The sequence below is a fragment of the Mauremys mutica genome, chromosome 4 (genome assembly GCF_020497125.1).
Source record: "Mauremys mutica isolate MM-2020 ecotype Southern chromosome 4, ASM2049712v1, whole genome shotgun sequence".
Lineage (NCBI taxonomy): Eukaryota > Metazoa > Chordata > Testudines > Geoemydidae > Mauremys > Mauremys mutica.
In genome coordinates this window covers 162429837-162452305 of record NC_059075.1, presented here as the reverse complement: position 1 = coordinate 162452305, position 22469 = coordinate 162429837, and the positions used below count along the sequence as shown (strand labels likewise).

Below are 22469 nucleotides of genomic sequence, written 5' to 3'. Positions count from 1 at the left end.
TACAACAGTGGGTACGGTGTGAACACAAGGGTACATTCTGTCACAATCCCCTACCTTCCCCCTCTCGGTCCTTTGTTCACGAGGTGGGGACTTTTCTCAGCTTCCCTGAAATACATAAACCATGGGAACTTGCATTGTCGCTCTGGCCTCCTTTCCCCGGAGGCCCCTCCACCTCTGCCCAGAGCAAAATCCCAATCAACTGTGCCGTGCGGCTGCAGGGATGTCACCGCCTCTGGGTTCCAGGACTGGCAGACTCTGTTAATGGTTCATTCGCTCGTGTATAAGAGGCTGGAGCAGCCCCTGAAGGAGAGAGAGGCAGGAACCTCACAGCTCCACAGACACCCAGGAACTGCTCCTTCCCCTGGCACGGAGTCACCCCAGGTGAGTGGGACCGTAGCCCTGTACGGGCAGCCCTGGCATCACATGGCCTTAGAGCAGCCTTCTTATTGTGCGGTCTCTGGTGAGCACGGGGGCTGCGCACAGACTGGTGAGCTATGCTAGTGTCTCTGGTGAGCACAGGCGCCGTGCACAGACTGCTGAGTTATTGTAGGGTCTCTGGGAGCACAGGGGCTGCGCACACACTGGTTAGGTAGTATAAGGTCTCTGGTGAACACACGGGGGGCTGTGCATAGACTGTTAAGTTATTGTAGGGTCTCTGGTGAGCACAGGCGCTGCGCACAGACCGGTTAGGTAGTATAAGGTCTCTGGTGAACACACAGGGGGCTGCGCACAGACTGGTGAGCTGTTGTGGGGTCTACACAGTGTTTGCTATTTTGGCAGGGCTGGGAGCTGGCAGCTGGTCTCTGGGGTTGGGAGGAGACAGTCAGAGGGAACTGATGGGTTTCCTGCCCCGCAGGTGTCCCTCGCATTGTCCTGCTGGAAGCTGTGAAGGCCCATCCCGGCCAGCGATGCTGATCCTGAGCTGTCCCTCCAAGCTGCGGCTGCTGGAGGGGATGCTACGGCAGGGCCTGCCTGACACGCTGCCGGTGACCAGGACTCGCCCGACCCACAGGGCCGAACCCTCCCACCCTCAGGCTGGGCAGAGAGCAGGGGAAAGTCCCTCGGAGTCCCCTGGGTGATGGGGCACAGATTGGGCTGGGGTGCAATCCCCTGGGTCGGGGGTACATGGAGGGCTGGCCCCTCCACCTGGTCAGGGGGTAGCAGTTTGGGGGGCAGACCCTTTCTCCAGGTCGGGGGGCAGCAGTTCAGGGGCCGGGCAGGCTCTCATAGATCCACAGGGGATGTGCTGTACCCCAGCCTGTCACCAGGGCCCTGGGAGCGACCCCTGGAGTGGGCCGGGGCCCGAGGCTGCACACAGCTCACAGGGGCAGGCCCGTGACCTCCACCACTGGGCCTTTGACACCAGCCCTCCCATCTCTCTCCGTGGCTCCCTGCAGCGAATGCAGCCGAGCCAGACACCCGCGGGAGGCTTGGACCGGGCCCCTGTGGTGGGTGTTGGCAGAGATCCCGGCAGCCTTTGCAAAACACAGGAGCGGTTCATTGGTTCCCCTGGTTACAGACTCCTCAGGTTAGCACAGGGAATCAAAGGTTAAGCCACAGCCCAGCCTGGCCAAGCCTGGGCAATGAGCCAGCCAAGACGTTATGGGCCCCATGGCTGGCTCTGGCTCTGTCCCGTTGTTCTTAGGCCAAGGTGACAGCTGCTGAGACCCCCCAATAGCCGGCTCTTAGCCCCGTATCCTGACCCCTCGCGGCCGCTGTTCTTCAGCTGGGGGCCTCTCGGCTGCAGAGCTGTGAGGGGGGAATCTCGCTCGCTCGGTGTGAACGTCCGTCCCAGCCACTGGGGTTCCATGGTCTCTCCAGACCCTCCTGGCGCGTGTGTAGTTTATTCCCTTGGTTAATGATGCTGGTCTCCAGCCAGGCTGTTACATGAGTCACAACCCGTCCCTCCCCTTCACACGCTGCACAGAGCAGTACAGGACGCAGAGGGAAACTGAGGCACACATGGGCCTCAGAAAGATACTACAGAAAGCTTCTACTTTGTCACACAGGCCCCCTGCCCTGGGTTAGGGGTAGCAGCAGGAGGGCAGGCTCCTCCCCCAGGGTAGAGGTAGCGGGGGGGCCTCCCCCTGGGCCACCTCCTCACTCGCCCCCTGCCTCCGAAAGTCCATACCCAGCACCAATGCCTGCTGCTCACCCAGCGTAGCCGCCAGGACCTGCCCATCCAATCAGAGCACAAGCGGGCTCTGTGCCAGCCAATCTCAGTATGGGCAGGTTTCACGTAAGCCAGTGAACATGTGGGCGGCTCCATGGCAACCAATCACAGTGTAGGACAGCTGGGTGCCTGCCAATCATGGCTCTGACCACCACCACCTCCCACCCCCCAGTTCTGAAATTCCTCCTGGTCCTCGCCATGGCTCTGACTCCTCCCTCCTCCCCCAGCTACACCCTTGATAAAATGGGCATTTTTGTAATATTTGTATGAACCCTATGTGTGCCTCAGTTTCCCCTGGCTACCCAGTGGGGGAAGGAGATTGATTTTGCTCGCACTGCTAAGCGACACAGGCAGTTTGCTTTCAGTTAGTGCCAGGGGTGGGATACTGAATGTGCCAGTAGCAAAGCACAGTCCGTCAAAGGAAACAGCAAGAAAATGGTGTATAACCACCACCCTACGATCCACATCACAAACCTGTGCATGGAGAAAGGGCGAAGCGTTGGGAAGTTCAACAAGGCGCAGCTGATTGCAGGCTGGAGAAGGGTGACAGGACTCAGCAGCAGGTTCCAGACCCAGATGGGGTTTGATGAGGGTCTGAGAGTGACAGAAGCAGCAGCAGGGTTTCCTCACAACCTGGTTCCCCTCCAATGGATTTGAAGCGGTAGGAGTTAGCGTGGAAAGCAAAGGCGCTAGCAGACTGTGACAGAGAACCAGCTGGCTGTGAGAAGCAGCAAAAACATGAAGAAATGCAGCAAAAGCTTGATCTGGAGATGTGGAGGGGCGAGAGAACCCATCAAGGGGTATGTGGGTAAATTGCCCAGGGATGCTGGATTCCGCAGGGAGCTGGATACCAAATTATCCGTTTAAGGAGGAGGAGGGGCTGTAGACACCAACCTCACTGCCTTTGAGAAGGGTTGTGATTTGAACCTGGCTGACTCTGCAGACCGGCTCTGCTGTCTCACCCCCATACTCGGTCCCTCAAAGCCATAGAGCCGTACAGCCAGATGGACGGTGTTAATACTGGGGGCTGGGAACTGTTAGAAAAGGCTCCACTGTTTATGTTTGAGCTGACACCTGAGGTTTATCTAAAAGAGTTTTGCGGTGTGCAAGAGACCCAGGCTGTGACCTAAATGGAAGCCACCTGCCTACTGGGAGAAGCCCTCCCGACGGCTCCGATCCCAGTGCGATCACAGGACTCGGGGGGGCTGGTAGTGATGGTTCTCCTGGACATCGGCTCTGAGCTCCTTCTCAGACTTTCTGTATCACCTTCAGACAAAATCCAGTCCCTGATCCTGCCCCAGCCAAGGGTTTGAACCGCAGGAGCCAGAGGCTCAGGCTGGAGGTGTCAGTGAAAAGGCAAAGAGCTGGGCCGGCAGGGAGCAGGGTTCCCCGCGTGCCTGTAACACTAAGGAAAGGCTGTTACGCTCAGGACACCTGTCTGTTTGGAAGTAGACCCCTGTATTTGAGTGGGGCCGAGGAACATCCCCCACAATCTCCACATGGGACATGGCAGTCACACGGGCTCCGCAGAACTTCCCTGAGGCTGTGGCCAAGGGAGCCAGCTCGCAGCCTGCTCTCCCTGGGGAAACAGAGTCACAGCTGAACCTGGTGGGAGCTGAGACCCCAGCTGAGCATGGGCAGACACGGGCAGGGCAGGGACAAGCTTAAGACCTGGAATTGCAGCCTGCCAGCAGGGGGGTCCTGGCCTGGGGTGAGGGCAACAGGTTAACCCCAGGAGGGGAAATGGATTCCTGGTGTACACACAGCCCTGGGGTTGGGACACAACCAGCGTAGGGGAGCCCCCTGCATCACCAGACCCTGGGACACCAGCGCCCCAGAGACAAGACCAGCCTTGCGGGGGACACACCTACACCCATCCCCCAAATGCTCAAAGGGTCACTCCCTACCCCCGCTGAGGGGTCAGGACACCCCAGGGTACAGGCAAGATGGCCGACACATGGAGGAAGGCGGGGTCACGACCCTCCACCCTCCCTGGCACATGGGGGAGGGAGGGCGGGGAATGCAGTGGCTGGATCCCATCCAAGTTTCATACCCAAAGGTTTTGGGGTGGCAAAAGGGGGCTGAGGCTGCATGAAAACTCCCCACTGCACCCTGCTAGTGTCAGCGACCAGACCCACCCTAAGGGTGGATGGATGTGAGACTGCTCTGAGCTGTGTAGTGCAAGGGTGAGGTGGATTAGAGCCAGCGGTCAGCATGCTGACAGTGCCTGGTAGGACAGGGATGGGGAAGATGCTGTGGCGTCTATGGATAGCACTTGTGGGTTCAAACTTCACTGAGACAGTCACTGGGTAAAGTGACCCTGCCCAGTGAAGTGCTCCAATAAAGTAGGAATTTTCTGTAATATTTTTACAACACTATGTGTGCCTCAGTTTCCCCCAGGTGTTGCTTGGCTACCCAGTTGTGGGGGCAAGGGGGAGGATTAAGTTTACTCTCAGGGCAGGTTAAGAGACATAGGGGTGGGTATCACCTCCCTGTGACGGTGGAATACAGGGTCCTTAAGGAACTTCTTGTAATCAACTCAGATCGCCAAGGGAGCCAGAGAGACAAGGCAAGTGCTGATGACACCTCGATTTCCCCGCCTCTGGAGACCCCAGCTCGAGAGCACAGGACTGGGAGGTGGGGGGTGCTGGACAAAGATGGAGGCTCTCACCTGGAGCTGGCCAAGGAGGTTAGACGGAGACAGAGACAGCCTGGAAAGGGGCTTTCACTCCAGCATGGCTGGGCCCCGGCTGACCGCAATGGACACTGCTTTGCCCCCAGTTCTCTCTGCTGACCTAAGGCTGCTCTGTGACTCCTAAACTGGCCTGGCGTGACAATGCTGCCGAGTGTCACTGCAAACCCAGGCTGGGGTGTGGGAGCCCCTGAAGAGCGGCCAGGTCCCTCCATGGGTCTGGCTCAGTGGGAGGCACCGGGCAGAGCTTGCGGGGTGGAGCAGGAGGGCTGGAGCCCAGAGGCTCCATCTCAGAGGCCCTGGCCTGCCCTGCAGGAAGAGTGGGGCCCCCTGGGGGGCTGGCACTTTGAGGGCTCCTCCAAGGGGCAGCGTAAAAGCTGGGGCCCAGCACTGATCCTGGGGAACCGGGACATCCCCAGACTCTGACCTCTGTGTCTTGGCAGGTCTACGGCACGGTGATGCATGTGAACCGCGGGAACCCGGTTGGCCGGGAGGTGCTGGTGGATTCATGGCCAGAGTTCAAAATGGTCCTCACCCGGCCACGCAGAGAAGTGAGGCCTTTGCTGGGCCCCTCCCAACTGCCCCGCTGCCCTCCCCCGCCTGACACCGTCACTGCCCCGCTGCCCTCCCCCACCGACGCCGTCACTGCCCCGCTGCCCTCCCCTCCCCCACCTGATGCCATCTGTACCCCTCCCCTTCCTGGCTGCCCCACTGCCCCACAGCCTGTTTCCCCTTCCCAGTCCCCTGTACCATTCTGCCCTAAGCCCCCTGGCTCTGTTCACAGGACCCCTTCCCCCCTCCTCAATCTCTTACTTGGGGCTCGCTCTGCCCTGCTCCCCTTATGCCGTCCCTGAAGGTCGGGGGGCGGGGGAGAAGCTGCGCTCACCCCCAGGCAGTGTCCCCCCTGCAGGTGGCGTGGAACCCAAGTGATTATTTCACCAATTTGTACACGGCCTTTTACCGGGACGAGGGCGCCTGCCGGGCCCTGCTGGGGAACAGCCGCACCGTGGACTGGGGCCAGGCCTTCCAGATACAGGGTGAGCCCCTCCAGCCCTGCTCCATCCAGCACCTGCCACATGGGGGGCAGGACCGCTCCCCTCCCCCACAGGCCAATAGCCCTGAGGAGCTGGCCCATCCCCCTCTCCCCACATGGGCCAACAGCCCTAAGGGGTCCACCTGAGTCCCTGCCCATCCCCCACCGGCCGATAGCCCCGAGGAGCTCACCTGGGCCCCTTCTCCATCCAGACCCAGGATCCTGAATGAGCCAAGCTTGGGAACCCCCAGTTGGGTCATGCCGGCTCACAGTGGACCTTGGCCCCTCCCTGCTGCTCTCCCCCACCAAGCTGGGCCCCCCACATCCATGGGCACCTTTCGGGGGGCCCTGCTGACAGCGCATGGCTGTCCCTGCAGGGCTGCAGGACGGGGTACATGAGACCATCAGGGACATCGCCAGGGCCAGGGGGCTTGAGATGGAGACGCAGCCGCACCGGCTACTACTGCACCCAGACCCGCCTGCCATGCCCCAGTACCGGTAGGTGCCCCCAGATATGGTGTGTGTGTGAGAGAATGGGGCAATGCACACAACCAGCCTGTGCTAGATGGAGTGGGGAGCGGGGATGGGGGAAGGGAAAGACCCTGGGGTGCCAGGACAGAGGCCTCCATTGCGCCCCAGATCAGGTGGCAATGAGTTCCCCAGGCTAACGGTGCTGGCAGAGTGAGGCCATCACCACAGCCCCACAGAGCCCCAGGCCTTGGGCACATGATGCCAAGGATGTCCCATCCTGCTCTGGGGCAGGGCTGAGTCAGCCCTAGAGCTTCGCCGGGGGCAGGGGCAGCCCAGCCTGGCCAAGGAACCTCCTTGGCCCCAGGATGGGGAGAGCAGGGGGAGGGGCAGCCTGTAATCTTCCGTATCCTGGGACGGGCAGCCAGGGGTCCTTGACCCCAGAGCCGTCCCCTCTGAGGGGAGGGGGCTCCAAGCACAGAGCCCTCTGGTCCCTCCTTCCCTGTCAGCGGGTAGGTCCCCGGGCAGGGGGTTCGCTGCCCACTGAGCCCTGGTGCTTTCATGTCAGGAGCTGAGCTTAGCCACGGCCCATCGGCAGCGGTGGATCTGCTGGGGCTGGACTGGGCCCTGTCAGACAGCCCCTGTGCTGAGGCCGCGGGAGTGTGTCAATCCCCTCCCCCCGCGGGGGTCACTTTCCCCCCATGTGCTGCCTCCTGGCTCGATCCCCTCCCCCCAGGGCTCCCCCGTCTCCCCCACCCCGGGTCTATCGCCCCTCAGCCTCACCCCCCTTCTTCCTGTGCCAGGTCAGCCCCCCTCCCCTCCATGGGGGGCACTGGGGGAGGGTTATAGGTGCTATAGTCACCCAGGATTTGCCATAGCCTCCCCTCCCAGTGCAAAGGCCAAACGTTACGCAGCAGTAGGGGTGGCAATGCCATACCACGCCCCCCGTAGCTCTCGGCTGCTGCTGGCGGCGGCGCTGCCTTCAGAGCTGGGTGGCACACCCCTCCCCCACAGGATACTTTCCATGCTCCCCCCCCCCCCCCCAATTTTCTGTCCAGCCCATCTCAGCCCCACAACCGGGAAGAGGATGGCGCCGCCGGACCCTGCTCCCCTCCTATGCCATGCCAGCTCAATCCCTGCTCCCCGGGCTCACTCCCTTGTACCAGATCGAGCCCCCGAGCCCCCGGCTCACTGCACCCTGCCCCCCCAAGCTGGGTCAATCTCCCCCTGGGCTCACACCTCCCATGTTGGGTCGCTCCCCACTCCCCTCCCCTAGACTTACCCCTTCCCCTGCCCATGCTGGATCTATTCCCCGCCCCCCGCGCTGACCCCCTCCTCTTCCCAGGCCAATCCCCTATCTGCTCACCCCACCCCGCCCTGCATCTCATCCCTCCCGACCTGTCTTGCAGGCCTGACAGGGGGCTCAGGCTGGCCCCCGTGTCCCCCGCCCACGCCATGCTGCTCAGAGACACCTGGACGTTTGGGGGGAACAGCTGGAGCCTGTGCTACCTGAGCCACCTGATCCGCCACTTCCCCAGCGCCTGCCTGCTGGACCCTGAGGGGACCCCCATCTCCTGGTGCCTCACCGACCCGCTGGCTGCCCTGACACATGGTTACACCCTCCCGGAGCATCGTGGCCAGTGCCACTTCGGATCCGTGGTGGGGACGCAGGCAGCACAGTTGCATGCCCGCAGCTTCCCTGTTTATGGCTGGGTGCTGCCCCACAACGAGCCTTCGCTGCACGCCCTGCAACGCCTCGGCTTCCGCATCCTGCCTGGGGTGTTCTACCTGCTGGTGGTGAGGCCTGGGTTCAACCAGTCCCAGCCAGCCAGTGCCCTGGACTCGGCTCAGGACCCTGCGCCCAGCTCTGGGGACGGACCATGCACCCAATAGCACAGGGGGAGGGGAGAGGCGGAGAAGGGGACACGGCCTAGGGCCATGCGCCCAGCCCAGCTCTGGGGGACAGCCACGCTCTGCCAGCACGTAGCCCTGGGGGAGGGGAGGAGATGGGGACCATGGCCCAGCCCTGCCCAGGGACCAGCCACCCCCGAGAAGGGGACACACTGACCAGGCACCAGGGGAGCTCAGCTGTCAGCCCTTGGGAAGCCAGGACCTGGTGGAGGAGAGTAGCTCATGCTCCATTATCCCCTGGAGCAGGGCAGAGGCTCAGCAGGGGGCGCTCTTCCCTGGCAGTCAGTGCCAGCCCCAAAGAGACCAGAGTGAGGGCTCAGCAGGGGGTCCTCTCCCACTCCCTTCCTCAAGCAGTTTGAGAATAGCGTAGCTGAAGTCGACATATCTTAGATTGAATTAAAATTCCTTACTTTGTTCAGCAGTGGACAGGAGAGCGATCTGGGATTGATTTATCGCGTCTACATTACCTGAGATAAAGCGAACCCCCGATAGTGTAGACGTACCGAAAGAGAATTTTCTGTAATAGTTTTGATGCCGGTGTGCCTCAGTTTCCTTCTGTACTTTGCATCTCTGCCCAGTGGGTGCCAAAGGGTTAAAAAGCTGCTCCTGGGGCAGAGCAGGGACAGGAGGGGGGTGTCACATGGCTGGGGGGCAGGACCTGGGCGATCAGGATCAAAACCAGACCAACGGAGGCTCCACAAAGAAGAAGAGTTGGGTTTTGGTGGGACTCAGGAGCTCCCAGCTGGGACTGAAAGAGATGGAGACAGGATCTAGTTTTGGCTCTTCAGCAGCTTGGCTGGGTGGGGCCCTGGCCTGTGTCTTCACCTTCACTTCTCTCTGCGGCCCCAGGGACCTCCCAGGCCGGGTTCCCAGGGACCAATAAACCGTGTGCTGTGTGGAAAAGGCTTTGGGATGTCACTGCAAACACTGGCTGGGGGACACTGGTCCCCACAGAGCAGCCAGGTCTCGCCAGGAGTCTGGCTCAGTGCGACGTGCCGGGCAGAGCTCGTGGGGTGAAGCAGGAGGGCCGGAGCCATGTGCTTGGGCCTGGAGGAAGAGAGAGTCCCCTTGGGGGGCTGGCACGTCACAGGGTTCCTCCAAGGACTGGTTTAAAAGCTGGAGCGTAGCACTGATCCTGGGGAGCCATGACAGGGAGCAGCGCTGTGGGTCCCAGCCGGGGGCACCAGGCCAGTGTGGGGTGTCTCCTTCACAGCCAGAACCGACAGCAGAGAAGGGCGGGCACATCTGCCAGCAGATGTGGGGTAGAGGGAGCCCTGCCCCCAGCCAGGGAGCAGCCCCACCAGGGCACAATGCACCTCCCCCCACCCCCTCCAGCCAGCCTGCGTTGCCCCAGGACTTTGACTCTCAGACTTGCACAGTCTCCATTTCCCAAGATTGAATCGTTATTTAAAGAACTATAGAAATCACCACTCTCCCATCATTCAGTGCATCTGGCCCAGGCTCTGGCCCGGCCCCAGGCCCCTCGCCCAGCTCCGGCCTCAGCGGAACCGCGTCTCCTCCCACACGTACAGCTTCCCCGCAGGCACCTTCCGGAAAAACAGGCTGTTGCCTCGGCTCATGTTCCCTTGCACGGAGAGGAGAGGAGACGGCTGTCAGGGTGCCCTGCCCTGCCCTGGGCAGCTTCCCTCTGCCTGTCACCCAGGCCCCAGTCTGCCAAGCCCTCCCCCCCGCCACCAGCCCTCCTACCCACACAGCAGGGCCAGCGCTTCCAGGGGTGAAAGTAATTTACGGGACTTACCGGTACTGCTGGAGTCCTGAGGGGGCGTGGCCTTATCCCAAAGGGGCATGGCCTTTTAAGATTTAAAGGCCCTGGGGCACCAGCTGTGGCTGGGAGACCCAGGGCCTTTAAATCAACTGGGGGCTCCCAGCTGAAGAGGTGGCTGAAAGCCCCCTGGAGAGGGACCCCGAGTTTTGCCGCTGGGGCCGGGATTTAAAGGGATCTGGGCTGCCCGCAGCTGTGGGGAGCGCTGAGCCCTTTAAATCTCAGTCGCGGCCAAGATTTAAAGGGCTCTGGACTGCCCGGAAGCCGGTGCGGTGTGGCTGGCTCCAGCAGCCTAACTAGGAGGAGTAGTTCGGTGCGTAGGGCGGGAGGCCACCAGCCAGCCTGCAAGGAGGGGGAGGAAGTAGCACTGAGCTGTGTCCCATGTGCCCTGGGCCCCCCACCCTCGCATGGGGACTGGGCCACAAGCCCACCGTGCTCCAGCACGGACACAGCCCTGCTCCGAGCCTGCAAACGCAGCTCAAGCTGCGCCCCACCAAGCCCTCTGCAGCAGCCAGTCGCCCGGGGGGCAGCAGCTGGGTCACCCCCTGCCGGCCACCTCAGCCTCTTCCCAGAGCCCTCCCTGGCCTCCCGAGCACCACTTCCTGTCTGAGCCCTGTGTTCGGGCCCAGCAGGGGGTTGTTATATCCTTGGGAAGAAGCCGGTTTAGGAAGAAATCAGTTGAGGCCAGAGAGCTGACAGCTAACAAAACCACCATTTTATTTACAGAGAGAGAGAGCTCACTCAGCCGGCTGAAGCTGGCTGAGCTAACCCATAATAATCTAACTCAGTTGCCATAGCAACAAAAACCAGGACAACCAAATACACAACATATTCCTCCCCCCCTAATAAGAACATCCCCTAAATAAAACACACACTAGACTAGAGAAGGAGGGTAGACTGCCTCCATTCCCGGCTAAACCCTGGGGATTATTTTGCCCCATAACCGTGGGTTCGCCCTAGCTAAAGATCCAGCCGATGAGGAGGCCTTCTGTCTCTAGGTGGATTACGGCGAACTTCTGGTGTTATTGCACCCGAAAGCACTAGGGGCTCAGGGTCCGCAGCACGAACGGGTGAGGAGGTGCTATCAGCTCGTGCTGGGCAAAGGGGTATCTCAGCCGCCGGCAGTAATGGAGGAGAACAGTCAGGAACAGGTGACTTGTGATTCGGTGTGTCATAAACAGATAGTTAAGGGTTAAGGTCTGTTTTACCTGTAAAGGGTTAACATGTAGTACCTGGTGACCACCTGACCAGAGGACCAATCAGAGATAAGATTTTTTCAAATCTCTGTGGAGGGAAGCCTTTGTCTGTGTGAGAACTGTTTTTGGATCTAACAGAGGACAGTCATGTCTCCAAGTTCTCCTGGAGTAGTTTCTACTAATTAATAGTGAGTATTAATTAGAAAGGCGAATTAGTCTTATGATTTGATTTCTATATTTGCAATGGTGTGTTTGCTAAAGGAAATGCTTTATTCCTGTTTGCTGATATTGCTTTTACTAAGAAAAGGGGGAGAGGGGATTCTCTCCAGAGATTGATAAGGTTATACCCTATGAGTGTCCAGCTTGGGCTCATAGAGATTCTGTACTTTCTTTTTGTTCTCTTAATAAATTCTTTTCTATTAAGGACTTGTTGGTCTTTCCTTGGGTGGATTCTCAGGGAAAGGGGAGGGGGAGGTATCCCTCTGTAGTTGGATCCCGGTATCTCTCCTAGGAAAAGGGAGGGGGGGACGAAGCAGGGGGAATGGTTTGTTTCTCCTGGGTGTGAGAACTCCATGGATTTGGGGCTCTTGGAATCCCCTAGGATTTTGGGGAAGGACTGTGTCTCAATCCACATTTCTTGATTGAGTGGTGGCAGCGAGAAGGAACCCCACCCTAAGGGTTAGGGTGGTGGCAGAATACCTGCGGGTCCCCATCTTTGAACCCACAAGCTCAAAGTGGGGGTGAGATCCCATAGGACATGGTGGCAGAATACATGCGGGTCCTCACTTTGAAACCGCCCAGTTTCAAGTGAGGGTAGACATGACATGGTGGCAGCGGAGTTTCGAACCCATTGTTACAAGCAGTTTTTTTCAGCTGGGCTACGCTGAAGGGAGCTATTCTCTTCTTCTAGAGCAGGAAAGCAACCTGAGAGAAGAGGGAGTTTACAGTTTCAGCCAGGTTGGCTGGAGGAAATTAAGTTTTCCAGCAGGCTTTGTTGGAAGCAGCTTTTCTTCTGTTTGCTTGGACAGGCAGCTTCAGGAAAAGGCAGTTTCAAGCAGTTTTCAGGGTTAGGAGGAGTTTTTTTTCTCTGCTGGCTATGCTGAGGAAAAACTCTTCCCTAGAGGTGTGTCCTTCCTTTGTGATATCAGGTATCACTCAGGATTCCTAAGGTGGGGGGAAGTGCTCGACAAAGTACATTCCCATCCAGTGGGGAAAACAGGTTTGGGGGGGGGAGACAGAAACCCTCCAGCCACATTTTTTTTCCCTGTGTCTTTTGAAATCCTCTGGAGCCAGGGAATACAAATCCCTGAGAGGATTTACTACACTTTTCTGCAGGTACTAAGTAGCACCAGCCGGTCAGCTGGGCTTATTAGGAAGATTGTTTTTTTGGAAACAGATTTTCAGCTGGGTTTAGCTGAGGCATAAGGTTTTCTAACAGGCTGTGTTAGAAAAGGATTTTTTTCCTTCTTCTTTTCTTTTTTCTCCTTTTTTTCTTTCTGTCTGCTTAAAAACAGCTAGGAAAGAGGTGCAAGTTTTTCTAGGAGGCTTGTTAGAAAGGACCCCCACTGTGAGGTACTTAGCAAGTGCTAGAAACAGGACAAACCAGTTTTTTTTGGGTCTTCTCAGTATATCAGCAAACAGCAACTACACATTTGCAAATGAAAAGGTTTTGTTTCTTTTCTATTCAGTCTCTCGGGAATAGAAAGGGTTAGGAATTGGGAAGCAAGCAACCCAGTTCCCTGACTGCAGAGGGGTGTGACCAGCACCAAAAAGCAACACCAGCAAGCCACACATAAAATTCACTGACTGCAGAGGGGTGTGGCCAACACCAGAAGGCACTGTTCCCCATCCCAAGAAATTTCCCACCTACATGGCAGGTGAGGACACTGAGGCCTTCTTCAAAAAGGTTAAAAGGACCTGCCATGGGTACAGCATCCCTGAAGACCAGTACAAGGACTGGTCAGGAAAGTGGACTTTTGCTGTCTATGACAATTATTCCATCCCCATGCTATTGGGGGAAAACTTGGCCAACCATGTGCAGCTGGCCAAGAGGGGGGGAGTGGTCACCCGCGGCCAGGCCAAACAAGCAGGCACTCCCATCCCTGTTCCTGAGCCATCCACCGGGACCCTGTCTGTGTTACCAGAGACCCAGACAGAGGTGGTGGAACCGGATCTCATGCCAACAACTACAGCAGCCATAGTACATCCAGTCCCAGGACCGGAACTGGAAAAGCAACCAGCGGCAGAACCAGCGCCAGCACTGACGCCAGCTCTTGCAACTCCACCGCCAGGGGGCGCCAACGGGCCTAAACTGGCAGAAGCAGCAAACAACTCTACCCAAGAGGCTCAGCCAGAGCCTCATATATCACCTTGTGCACCAGCGGAGAGCGGTCCACAGTCAATGGAAACAACCTCATCACCTACATCGCTCCCAGAGGAACTGGTGTCTCCCGCCTCAAGGGAACAGTTCCAGACAGAGCAGGAAGCCGATGACAGCCTTAAGAAAGCTTGGGCGGCGGCACGAAGCAACCCACCGCCTCTCAGCTCTTCTACCCAATTCCAGTTTGTTGTAAAACAAGGACTTTTATATAAGGACATTCTTTCTGGTCAACACCAGGAAGGCCAGCATCCTCAAAGACAGTTGGTAGTTCCAACTAAGTACCGGTACAAGCTCTTAAGCTTGGGCCATGACATCCCAGTGGTCATTCTGGGGTGAACACAACCAAAGACAGGTTGGGGAAGTCCTTCCACTGGGAGGATGGGCAAGGACGTCGCCAAGTATGTCCGGGCAAATGCATACAAAGTGTTGTTCAATGTCAAATATCTTGTTGTTTACATACTTAGTAGTATATGTAATAGTGCATGTGTTTTGTTTATCTGTTTATTTTACAGTTCTAGGAGGAAATCACCACCAGTAGTTCCCACTGTTGGCGATTTGGGGGGCGTGTCATAAACAGATAGTTAAGGGTTAAGGTCTGTTTTACCTGTAAAGGGTTAACATGTAGTACCTGGTGACCACCTGACCAGAGGACCAATCAGAGATAAGATTTTTTCAAATCTCTGTGGAGGGAAGCCTTTGTCTGTGTGAGAACTGTTTTTGGATCTAACAGAGGACAGTCATGTCTCCAAGTTCTCCTGGAGTAGTTTCTACTAATTAATAGTGAGTATTAATTAGAAAGGCGAATTAGTCTTATGATTTGATTTCTATATTTGCAATGGTGTGTTTGCTAAAGGAAATGCTTTATTCCTGTTTGCTGATATTGCTTTTACTAAGAAAAGGGGGAGAGGGGATTCTCTCCAGAGATTGATAAGGTTATACCCTATGAGTGTCCAGCTTGGGCTCATAGAGATTCTGTACTTTCTTTTTGTTCTCTTAATAAATTCTTTTCTATTAAGGACTTGTTGGTCTTTCCTTGGGTGGATTCTCAGGGAAAGGGGAGGGGGAGGTATCCCTCTGTAGTTGGATCCCGGTATCTCTCCTAGGAAAAGGGAGGGGGGGACGAAGCAGGGGGAATGGTTTGTTTCTCCTGGGTGTGAGAACTCCATGGATTTGGGGCTCTTGGAATCCCCTAGGATTTTGGGGAAGGACTGTGTCTCAATCCACATTTCTTGATTGAGTGGTGGCAGCGAGAAGGAACCCCACCCTAAGGGTTAGGGTGGTGGCAGAATACCTGCGGGTCCCCATCTTTGAACCCACAAGCTCAAAGTGGGGGTGAGATCCCATAGGACATGGTGGCAGAATACATGCGGGTCCTCACTTTGAAACCGCCCAGTTTCAAGTGAGGGTAGACCCATGACACGGTGCCTCACCAGAAGAGGTGAAGTCAGACCCCCTCAACTGCAGATGGGTCCTGAGGACTGGCATGACCTGGCAACAGCTGATCTACATGTCGCCGCCAGGTAAGATTCTCTGCAGTCCGGACTGTGTAGGAAACAGGTCCTGTTTGAGTGATGACTGTGGCCGGGACCCATTTAGCTCTGGAAGTATAATTCCGAGCCAAAACTGGCTGTCCCGGGCTAAAGGTTCGGTCTTTTGCTCTGGGTGCCCGTCTGATGACTTGATATTGCTGCTGATGTTGCACAATTTGTCGGGGTTCAGAAGGTTTCAGCAGATCAAAGCAAGTGCGCAGCTGTCGTCCCATCATTAGAAAGGCCGGAGATGCGTGGGTCGTAGCATGAGGTGTGTTTCTGTAGGAAAGTAAAAAGGTATCCAGACGCTTTTGAATGGAGTGTTGTCCCCTTGCTGATTTCAAAGCGTTTTTCATTGTCTGCACAAATCTTTCAGCTAATCCGTTGGTGGACGGATGATATGGTGCTGACGTGATGTGGTGTATCCCATTTGCCTTCATAAAATTTTGAAACTCCTGAGAAACGAACTGCGGTCCGTTGTCGCTCACAAGTTGTTCTGGCAGACCAAAACGACTAAAGAGTCCTCGTAGTTTTTGGATAGTACTCTCCGCAGAAGTGGACTGCATTATAGAGACTTCTGGCCATTTAGAATGGGCATCTATTGCCACCAAGAACATGCTTCCTTCAAGGGGGCCAGCAAAGTCAACGTGAATACGTTGCCATGGGTTTTCAGGCCAGTCCCATGGGTGTAGGGGTGCCCACTGGGGTGCATTCCTCACACCCTGACATGACATACAAGCTTTTGCCTTCTCTTCAATAGCGCTGTCCAATCCAGGCCACCAAAAATAGCTTCGTGCAATTTCCTTCATGCGCACTATTCCACAGTGACCGGAATGTAGCAGTTCTAACATCTGTGATCTCAGTGGTGGTGGAATAATGACACGTCTCCCCCACAACAAACAACCAGATTGGACCGATAACTCCATCCGCTTGGACATGTAGGGAACAAGGTCGGATGAGACCGGAGAGGTTTGTCGAGATTTTCCATGCATCACCAGGTCCATAACTTGGGACAATACTGGGTCAACGCGAGTTGCCTTCTTTATCTGAGTAGCAGTGATGGGTGTATTCTCTACCTGTTCAAAGTAGATTTCCTTTTGGGCACTATCTTGATGTTTGACCGGCAAAGGCAACCTTGAGAGGCCATCTGCATTGCCGTGCAGAGTGGATTTCCGATATTTGATTTCATATGTGTGTGCTGAAAGTAACAATGCCCAACGTTGCATACGACTAGCAGCTAATGGGGGAATGCCTGTGTAGGGTCCAAAAATTGATGTCAGAGGTCGATGGTCTGTGAGAAGAGTAAACTTTCACCCAAACAGGTACTGATGAAACTTCCGAATTCCAAAAACAATTCCTAATGCCTCACGTTCGATTTGGGCGTAGTTAGTTTCTGCTTTGCTTAGAGTGCGTGAAGCAAAAGCAATAGGTCTCTCTTCTCCTGAAGGCATAATATGTGACACGACTGCTCCCACTCCATAAGGGGAGGCGTCGCAGGCCAATTGCAGTGGTAAGGATGGATCAAAGTGCGTTAGAACTTCAGAATTTAGCAATGCATCCTTAGCTTTGTTAAATGCAACATCACAGGCTTCAGTCCACTTCCAGGCCTTTTTCTGCCCAAGGAGCTCATAAAGTGGTTTTAGCAGTGTGGCTAACTGTGAGATGAACTTTCCATAATAGTTCAGGAGTCCTAGAAACGAGCGCAGCTGGCTTACATTTCGAGGTGGAGGAGCCTCCACAATAGCTTTAACTTTTGCAGGGGCCTTATGAAGACCTGCAGAATCAATGATGTGTCCCAAATATTCAACAGAGGGCTTGAAGAATTCACACTTGTCTTTGCGAACTCGTAGGCCATACTCTTCCAGTCTTTGTAGGGTAGCCTCTAAATTCTTTAAGTGATCCTCTTCATTTCTTCCAGTGACCAGGATATCATCCAGATAGCACTGAACTCCTGACAAGCCACACAAGATCTGGTCCATAGCCCTCTGGAACAGGGCGGGAGCAGATGTTATTCCAAAGGGTAGGCGACAGTATCGATAAAGCCCCTTATGAGTCGCAATAGTCAACAGCTCTTGGGACTTTTCATCGACGTGCATCTGTAAATATGCTTGACTCAGATCAATCTTACTGAACTTTTGTCCCCCAGCCAGGCCTGCGAAGAGGTCATCGATGCGGGGAAGCGGGTATTGCTCTGCACACAACACTGGGTTGACAGTGACTTTAAAATCACCGCAAATCCGGAGAGAGCCATCTTTCTTCACGATTGGAACAATAGGAGTGGCCCATGAGCTATGGGTAACTGATATTAGGACTCCATTGGTGACCAGGCGCTCCAGGTCTGCTTCAACTTTTGGCCTGATGGCATATGGCACAGTTCGGGCTTTCAGATATTTTGGTGGACTGTCAGGTTTAATGTTCAATGTCACAGTGATTCCCTTCATACTTCCCAAATCATCTCCAAAAACAGCAGCATGTTTCCTTAGTATAGGGGTTAGACTGGTTTCTTCTTTAGTCATCCGGTGCACTTCTGCCCAGTTCAGTTGAATCTTCCCTAGCCAAGACCTACCCATTAGGGCTGGGTAGTTACCTCTCACCACAAACAGTGGCAATTTAGCAGCCTGTCCATTGAGCTCCACCTTAACATCAATAGTGCCCAACATGGGCACAGCTTCTCCCGTATATATCTTCAGAACAGTTTTTGTTGCCTTAAGCGGAAGATGCTGTAGCTTTTCTTTATACACAGTCTCGGAAACCTGCGAGATGGCTGCACCGGTGTCCAGTTCCATGCGTATAGGTTTGCCATCCAATAACGGGGTTACCCAGTATTCATGTGAGCCCATTGCCAAAGACAAAACATGCAGTAGCACTTCCTCTTGCGATGAGGTGTCACCTTGATCATCCTGGGTCTGCTCTAGGGTATGCAGGGTTCCTCTTTTTGTCGGCCAGACCACAGGCCTCTTTTTCTTTTGTTTACAGGCACACTCAATGTGTCCCTTTTTGCCACAGTGTCGACACACCAGGTCCTTACACCAGCATTCTGATGCCTGGTGACCTGGCTTACCACAGCGGTAACATTCTTGACTCTGCACAGTTTTGTGGGTCGGTTCTTGTGACACTTTTTGCACCCTAGGGGATGCACCGATGTATTGCCCCTCCCTTGTAGCCAGTTCCATGGAGACAGCAATATCAACAGCCTTCTGTAAGGTAAGCTGAGCCTCTGTCAGTAGGCGCTTCCGTATAGCTTCACTGTAGAGGCCACACACTAACCTGTCACGCAGGGCATCATTTAACATTTCTTTAAATTCACAGTGTTCTGCTAGCTTTTTTAAAATGGCTACAAATTGTACAACTGTTTCATCTTCCTTTTGGTCTCTTTTGTGGAACCTATATCTTTCAGCAATTACCAGTGGTTTTGGGGAAAAATGGGACCCCAGGATTTCCACAATGTCACTGTAAGATTTAGTTGCTGGCTTAACAGGGTGTAGTAAGCTGCGTAGCAGGAAGTAGGTTTTAGCCCCTACAACACTTAAGAATATTGGCACCTTCTTCACTTCTGTAATGTCATTTGCAATAAAAAAAAAGCTCAAAACGCTCAGTATACACATGCCATTGCTCTATATTCTCATCAAAAGGTTCCAGTGGCCTGGTCAGAGTAGCCATGATTTTAGTTTCACTTTCACAGTCAGTGCAAACAAGCAGCTTTTTTGTTTGTTTGTTCTTTACCTTGACTTCTACTTCCTTCTGTTACTGGAGCAGCACCGGAATCTCACCCTCGTCGCCACTTGTTATTTCCTTGGGGGGAAGCCGGTTTAGGAAGAAATCAGTTGAGGCCAGGCAGCAGACAGCTAACAAAACCACCATTTTATTTACAGAGAGAGAGAGAGCTCACTCAGCCGGCTGAAGCTGGCTGAGCTAACCCATAATAATCTAACTCAGTTGCCATAGCAACAAAAACCATGACAACCAAATACACAACAGGGGTCTCTCCCGCTCCCTTCCCCAGGCAGTTTGTTGCTCGGCTGGGCCTGTGGTGGTGGTGTGGGGGGTCCCCTTTCCGGGTGCTGCGCCTGGTCTTGCCAGAGCTTTGGTGCAAGCTCCCTTGGGCTCCGAGCTCACGTCCCCGCTGTGGCCCACCCCTACCTCCCCTGTGGTGAACCGTGGCCTTGCACGGTTGCTCCGGGGCCAGAAGCCAGCTGGAAAGCCAGGCCAGGGCTTGTGTTTATGCTGGTGCACTACACAGGGGAGGGAAGCGGCCACAGGACCCCCCCGTAGAGCCCTGCTGGGCCCGAACACAGGGAGGAGCATCCGCTCTTCTCCCTTCCCCAGAATGGACGTCTTCAGCCCTGGGCAGGCGAGGTGGAACTGACCCGCCCCCTGCCAGCCGCAGTGCACAGTCTGCTCCTCCCCGTGTAGCTCGGCCCAGCTGCAGCCCCAGTGAGCCGTGGGGTTGGGGGGAGGGGACCCCCCCACACAGCAGATATGGCAGGTTCTCCTCCCCCTTGCTGGTAGGTCAGTAGCAGCGTGGAGAGGGGGTGGGGCACTCCGGCTCCTTGCAGGCCCCAGGGACACGCATCCCCTTCCTCTCACGGGGTGGGACAAAGAGAGAATTTTCTGTAATAGTTTTGATGCCTGTGTGCCTCAGTTTCCCGCTGTACTTTTCATGTCTGCCCAGTGGGTGGCCCTCAAACTGGCCCCTCCCACCCCAGGGCAGCTCTGTGGGGCTACCCCACCCCACCCCCGAGAGGAGAGGAGGGGTTACACACGCACTCCAGTGACAGCCTGTGAGTAGCTCTTCATCTCGCTCATGGTGGAGACCTAGAGAGGGAGGGGAACGCACTGAACAAGCAGACAGCAATACTCCCGGGGGGGCAGTGGGGAGGGCTGATTGAGGACGGCAGATCCCCCCACTACCCTACCAAGTCCCAGCTGTACTGCAGGGCGGCAGGGACAGGCTGTCACACCCGAACAGGCCCGGGTCTATTCTGGGAGGCTGCAACCTGTGATTTCGCTCCTGCCAAGCGTGACACGGGAGGGGAGGTGCTGCAGGGCCATGGCCAGGGAGCCCAAGAGGCTGGCTCCACCTTAATGCCTGGGCAGGAGGATCCCAAAAGAAAAAGGAAAAAAAAGAGGTGGAGAGTTAGGATACAGATATTCAGGCCTGTCGGCAAAGGCCTAGACTTTAAGAACATAGGTGTATTCTTATCACTTAGCTAGTTATAGGGGTACAGAACAAGAATCAAAATCACAGTCTGCTTGTTTATAGGCCTTCTCTCGCTGTGCTAGTCTGAGGCCCTGTTCTTAGCCTAAGGCCTTTGGCTAAGCAGCAAAGGCAGCCATAAGCTGGGAAGCAAACGGTCACGTCCTCACCAGTCACCCTGAAATAAGGCAGCTTTGGGCTGTTCAAAAGGTGATCCGAGCTGTCACCTCCAGAGAAAGGGAAGAGCCTAGAAGATTTAAAGAAAACTTAGTTTGGTAGCATCCTGTCTGGCAACAATTCACCAATATCTGGGGTGTGAAATCCTCATTTCTTTGTTGTTCTGTCACTGTAGTCCCCACTTCCCTATTGTTTGTCTGTATAATCTTTGCCTGGTTCTGTGATTGTTTCTGTCTGCTGTTAATTAATTTTGTTGGGTGTAAACCAATTAAGGTGGTGGGATATAATTGGTTAAATAATCATGTTACAATATGTTAACATTCGTTATTGAAATTTCAGTAAAATAATTGGTTAAGGTATGGCTAAGCAGAACTCAGGTTTTACTATGTAGTCTGCAGTCAATCAGGAAGTAAGGGGGTGGGAATAGAAACAGGGAATGGAGGGGAATTGGAATCATGTTTTGCTAAGGGGGGGAATGGGAACAGGGACACAGGCAAGGCTCTGTGGCGTCAGAGCTGGGAAGGGGGACACTGAGAAAACAATTAAAATCATTTCTAGCTAGCTGGCGGAAACCGAGCCACCTCAATGGAGGAGTCGAGAGGACAATGGAAACCCCAAGGACTGACCAATCAAGACGTAGCGGTGTGACAGATTTTTGTTACCAATCTGCCTGGGCCATAGTCGATCAGACCTTGGGCTGGGGCCAGCGTCTTATCTTCACATGGAGCTAGCTAAAGTGCCGAATTAACACGTTCTCTGCTTTTTCCTCCCCCCGCCCTCGGCCTCTCGTACTCCTGCAAAGGAATCTTCCATTCCCCACTCGCACACCTTTGACCCTCCAGAAAATGCTTTGCGATGCTTGCAACAGCGTTAGCAATGCTGATCTGCCTTCCCCAGGGACTCCCTGAGGGAGGGGGCCATTGGAGTGCGACATTCCCCCCTTGACTCCGAAATCAACATTTTGTAGGGAGGGGTCACCACTTAGGTTTCCACCCTCTTCCCTCCCCCCGATACGGTGGCAAGGGTTATGGTTGGTTTTCTACCTAAACAGCAATACAGTATGCACCAGATTGTTAGGACAGCAGCAATTGCATACACCAGCCTGTGACGGAGCGATTCTGGCGGGACCCAACTGAGAGTGCCAAATCAGGACCAATTGCTTAAACTGGGCAGTCACAGCCCTAGGCTGGGGTTTTTCCACCTCTAAGGCAAACCAAACCAGCCAGACAAAAAGGACTTTGGTCTCACCCCACTGGCTAACCACAAGTCACGCAAGCAATTTCCTTAGACACTCCAGTCTCCCAGCATCACCACCAGTGCACTCGTCCTGGGGATGAATGGTTATGAAAACCAACACCCCAATAAAAGAAAAAGGTTCCCTCGATCCCAAAGGACCAAGCCCCAGACCCAGGTCAATATACACATCAGATCTTACCCACAAATCACGCTGTTGCCAATCCTTTAGAATCTAAAATCTAAAGGTTTATTTACAAAGGGAAAAAGGTAGAGATGAGAGGTAGAATTGGTTAAATGGAATCAATTACATACAGTAATGGCAAAGTTCTTAGTTCAGGCTTGCAGCAGTGCTGGAGTAAACTGCAGGTTCAGATTAAGTCTCTGGAACATCCCCTGCTGGGATGGGTCAACAGTCCTTCGTGCAGAGCTTCAGTTTGTAGCAAAGTCCTTCCAGAGGTCAGAAGCAGGATTGAAGACAAGATGGAGATGAAGCATCAGCCTTATATAGACTTTTCCAGGTGTAAGAATCTCTTTGTCTTCACTGTGGAAATTTACAGCAAAATGGAGCCTGGAGTCACATGGGCCAGTCCCTGCATACTTTGCTGAGTCACAAGGCGTGTCTGCCTTCTCTCCATGGGTCCATTGTGTAGCTGACGGAGCTTAATGGGCCATCAAACAGGCTAGGCAGAGCTAA

General features: G+C 54.9%; 1 protein-coding gene across 3 annotated transcripts in view; it reads left to right on the top strand.

The window, feature by feature from the left end:
- The first annotated feature begins 289 nt into the window (after positions 1–289).
- The window catches only part of LOC123368869 (glycine N-acyltransferase-like protein 3), a 45478-nt gene continuing 23298 nt past the window's right edge, over positions 290–22469 (top strand). Inside the window, exons 1-6 of one of the 3 annotated variants that reach the window (XM_045014057.1) lie at positions 290–381; positions 857–986; positions 5309–5416; positions 5776–5902; positions 6276–6396; positions 7776–8482. In XM_045014057.1, coding sequence (XP_044869992.1) covers positions 909–986; positions 5309–5416; positions 5776–5902; positions 6276–6396; positions 7776–8259 — 918 coding nt within the window. In that variant the 5' untranslated portion in view covers positions 290–381; positions 857–908 and the 3' untranslated portion in view covers positions 8260–8482. Of the gene's footprint in view, positions 382–856; positions 987–5308; positions 5417–5775; positions 5903–6275; positions 6397–7775; positions 8483–22469 lie in introns of those variants that run through there. The other 2 variants (XM_045014056.1, XM_045014059.1) reach the window with 2 other exon arrangements.